At 46.4% G+C, this 3,958-nt stretch overlaps 1 protein-coding gene across 1 annotated transcript; it reads left to right on the top strand.

Annotated features, from left to right (window-relative positions):
* Positions 1–1,124: 1,124 nt before the first annotated feature.
* On the top strand, positions 1,125–3,693 carry LOC114635355 (chromaffin granule amine transporter-like; the record flags this gene model as incomplete). The annotated part of the gene is made up of 4 exons (XM_028783985.1): positions 1,125–1,227; positions 2,882–2,945; positions 3,222–3,341; positions 3,560–3,693. Coding segments are annotated over exons 1-4 (348 nt in total), but the record flags the coding sequence as incomplete, so codon positions are not given.
* Positions 3,694–3,958: the final 265 nt, after the last annotated feature.

Genomic DNA, 3,958 nt, shown 5'->3' with positions numbered 1-3,958 from the left:
CTCCCCACCCTCAAAATTCCCACCCCCTGGGGCATCCAGCCTTCATGAGGTCAAGGTTCTCTTCTTCCACCTATGCCCAGCAGGGCCCTCCACTCTTACATATTCAGCTGAAGCCCTGGATCTTCCCTAAGTGCTCCCAGGCTGGTGGTTTAGACCCTGGGAGCTTTGGTTGGTTGGTATTGTTGCTCTCCTCATGGTGCTGCAAATCCTTTCAGCTCCTTCAGTCTTCACTCTAACTCCTCCATTGAGAACCCCATGATCAGTTCAATGGCTAGTTGTGAGCATCTGCCTCTGAATATGTCAGACTCTTGAAGACCTCTGAGGAGACATCCATATCAGGCTCTTATCAGCATGCACTTCCTGTCTTCCACATCAGCATCTACCTTTGGTGACTGCACATGGGATAGATACTCGGGTGGAGTGGTCTTCAGACGGCCCCTTTTGAGGAGGTTTTGTAAGACCACAAATGTTATGAGTAGGTAGAGTTTGAACTGGGTTGGAGAGATGGATCAGTGGATAAAGGCTCTTGCCACAAAAGTCTGGAGTTTAATCTCCAGAACCCACATAGAGGTGGATAGAGAGAACTGACTACACAGAGTTGACCTCTGACCTCTACACGCATGCTGTGGTGTGCCCCCTCTCACATAACCCCTCTCAACACTCCTTCTCTCATGCACATTAATAATAATAAATAAAATCTACAAAAAAGAAGCAACCTGAACTGGCAAACACCAATAATCCAGATCAAGAGCATAGTCTAAGTGCCTTTGGAAGCAGCAGCCTTCAGTCCTAAGGGCTACAAGCATATGTCTCAGTGTAGTACTCCCAACACTGCCATGAGAAGAGCTATGAGTTTACCCTGAACTCATATGTTATGGATGGCAATAAGAAATTACCCTCTGCCTAAAGGGATAGTGTACCTTAAAATTTGGATGTGAGAAGGAGGGGGGGCATCATTGCAGACAGAGCAGGGAAATCTCATCAGCTTAGCTGTCACTATAGCATCTTTCCCAAGGAAAAGACCCAGACAGAAAGGGATTCAGTCTGTCCTGTAGAGATGCAGTTCCTTCCTGAATCTAAGGGGTTACTTAAATTAGGGTATTTAGCACTGGCCAAGGTGGCAGGTAGTAGCCAACTCTGCAGATACTGTGTGATAATAGCTCTTTTTCTTCCAGGTGGCTGTGCTCCCTTGTTGGAATGTTGGCTGTAGGTGTCAGCTTGCTCTGTGTAAGTACAAGACCCAGTTGAAAAAGGGAGAACACTACAGAATTTAAGATCTTTTCCTTCAAATGAGCAGTAGGCTGACATGGTAGGAATTCCTACATGATCAGAAATTGGTGCCCAAGGGGATGCTGTGAACGGAAGTGGCGTACCATCAGAAGGACATGTAAAAGGAGAGGAATAGGGCAGTGGAACCAGAGGTGTGAGGCTGTGCATAAACATGTGAATTGAAGCGTGTTGGGATCTATTTCTGGAGCTTGCCAGCCAATGGTATTTTATAAATCCACTTAGTCAATCTACTGTGACAATCTCCACTAGCCACCAGGACCTGCACCATTTATGGCTCAGTCTCTAGGAGCAGAAAATTTGGTAAAAGAAAGAAAGTAGGGATTTCCATCTTGAGGAGTCCTTTGTGCTTCCAGGCTGTTACTGTCACCTGTCCTCAGTGGAGACCATCAGTCCATCTGGCTCCCGGCTAAAGGGATATGAAAACAGAGGTATAAGGCTCTGAGCGCTGCACCCAGGTTGAGCTTTTAAAGCCCCTGGTGATGGGCATGATCTCAAAGCTCCCTTCCAGCTTTACCACTTGCCATTTGTGTGGCCCTCAGCTACTCACACCACTTCTCTGCTCAGTGTTCTCTTACAAGGAGTTAGCTTGCATCTCACACGGTGTTTGGAGAAATCCACATAGACTGCAGACTGGAGAGGGCACTTGAAAAGCCTCAGTAAGTCAGCCCTGCCATTTACAAATATGAGCACCACTTGAGGTGTTGCTCCATAAAGAGCTGCCAGTGCTGAATGGCATGCTGAACCTTTCAGTGGCTGTGTGATGGGTCAGTGGTATTGAGTAACAGGTACCAAAAAGAGGGGTAGGGACGCTGCTTTCAGAAAGGGGTGAATGCATGCCATTGCTTGCTCTTGTGGCACCCAAATGATTCCATTTGTCTCTCCAGTTGTTAAGCTGCTAAATGTTGGGTTTATTTTTTGTCTTTTTGCTAAAATGGCTACCAAGTTTGGGTTTCAAATAAAACCCTTGGGACCAAATTTGGTGGTCTTTAACTCCAGCTACTCCAGGAGACTAAGATAGGAGGATCAGGGATTCAGGGCTTGCCTAGGCTACAGAGTGAGTTCAAATCTAGCTTAGGCAATTAACTCGGTGAAACCTCATCTCAGAACGAAATAAAAAAAGTGAGGAGGGGGCTAGCCTCACAAGGCCTTATGTTCGATCCCCAGTACTGTGAAATAAATAACAAGCAAGCTTGATAGTATCAATGATGGCAACATACAGTGATGAATGAACACAAAAGTGTGTGTTTGGTAGAGAGTGTTAGTGTTCATGAATATATCCTTGCTATACTATACTATACTATACTATACTATACTATACTATACTATATAATATAATACAATATAATAGAATATAATATAGTTGAGTCTGAGATTAGAACTTGATCTTGCTGCTTACTGTAAGTTCGGGTAACACCAGCCCAGTTTTCATGTGATCAAGGTGGAAAGGAAGATTATTCTTCAAAAGAAGGTATGAGAAATCAGAGGCAAAGCATGTGGCAGATGTCACAAATACATGTCATGCAAAGACTCTGCACCCTGCCCTTCCCAGGCCAGTGGTATTCTGAGGAACTCTTCTTCCTTCCCATTCTAGGTACCTCTGGCTCACAATATTTTTGGTCTCATTGGCCCCAATGCAGGCCTTGGCTTTGCTATAGGTAAGCAGTGACGTCAAAGTGAAAAAGACACCTGTGAAACTGTCCTTTGAGTCAGGTTTCTTTCCTCCCCATTTTCCCATCAGAAGAGGCAGGTGGAAAGGCAGGGATGAGAGAGAAGCTGGCAGATGTGCAGTGTGGGCTCGTGGTTCCTACCTGGTCCTCTGTTGGTGCTGAGTGTGGAGACAGCAGGCCCAGAGAGTAGACTAAATGGGGGCAGAGTGGAGGGAGATGCCATGGGTAAGCTGACTAACAGCATCCTGCTTGTTTTGGCCGCAGGCATGGTGGATTCCTCTCTGATGCCCATCATGGGATACCTGGTGGACTTACGCCACAGCTCTGTGTATGGGAGTGTCTACGCCATCGCTGATGTGGCTTTTTGTGTGGGCTTTGCTATTGGTATGTTGGTTGGGTTAGACGGGAGTTCCCAGGCCTGAGTGACCCAGTCCCCATCTCCATTGTGGTTTACCTGGATCTCGAACCAGAGACCTCATTCTCTTAGGGATCTGATGATAGTGGAATCTGCCTCAGTCTCTGTGGTTACCCACTGTCCCTAGGGTAGTGTTTTATAGGTGACCGATTCAACAACCACTTGGAATTTGGTTTATTTTCCACAGGCCCATCTACCGGGGGTGTTATTGTACAGGTCATCGGCTTCCCTTGGCTCATGGTCATCATTGGTACCATCAACATCATCTATGCCCCTCTCTGCTGCTTCCTGAAGAACCCACCAGCAAGGGAGGAGAAGCTGGTAAGGTACCTATGTAGTGGCTAGAACACACGTCTGTCCCTCCCTGTATCCTCTGACCCTTCCCCCTGAGCTCATTTCTGCTTGTCATTTCTCTGTTTCATAGCTTTACTGTTCTTCCTAACAGCTTACCCTTTTCCTCCACCCATTGCTTTCTCTTCTTTCTCTAAACAACCAGGTCCCCTATTATCTGGATCTTAAGTAAGGAAGGAAGATAAAGAGCAGAGGTGGTGACACACTTCTGAAATCCCAGCCTTTGGGACATAGG

Source organism: Grammomys surdaster, unplaced genomic scaffold, assembly GCF_004785775.1.
Source record: "Grammomys surdaster isolate TR1022 unplaced genomic scaffold, NIH_TR_1.0 99919, whole genome shotgun sequence".
Lineage (NCBI taxonomy): Eukaryota > Metazoa > Chordata > Mammalia > Rodentia > Muridae > Grammomys > Grammomys surdaster.
This window is presented reverse-complemented; position numbering and strand designations above follow the sequence as displayed.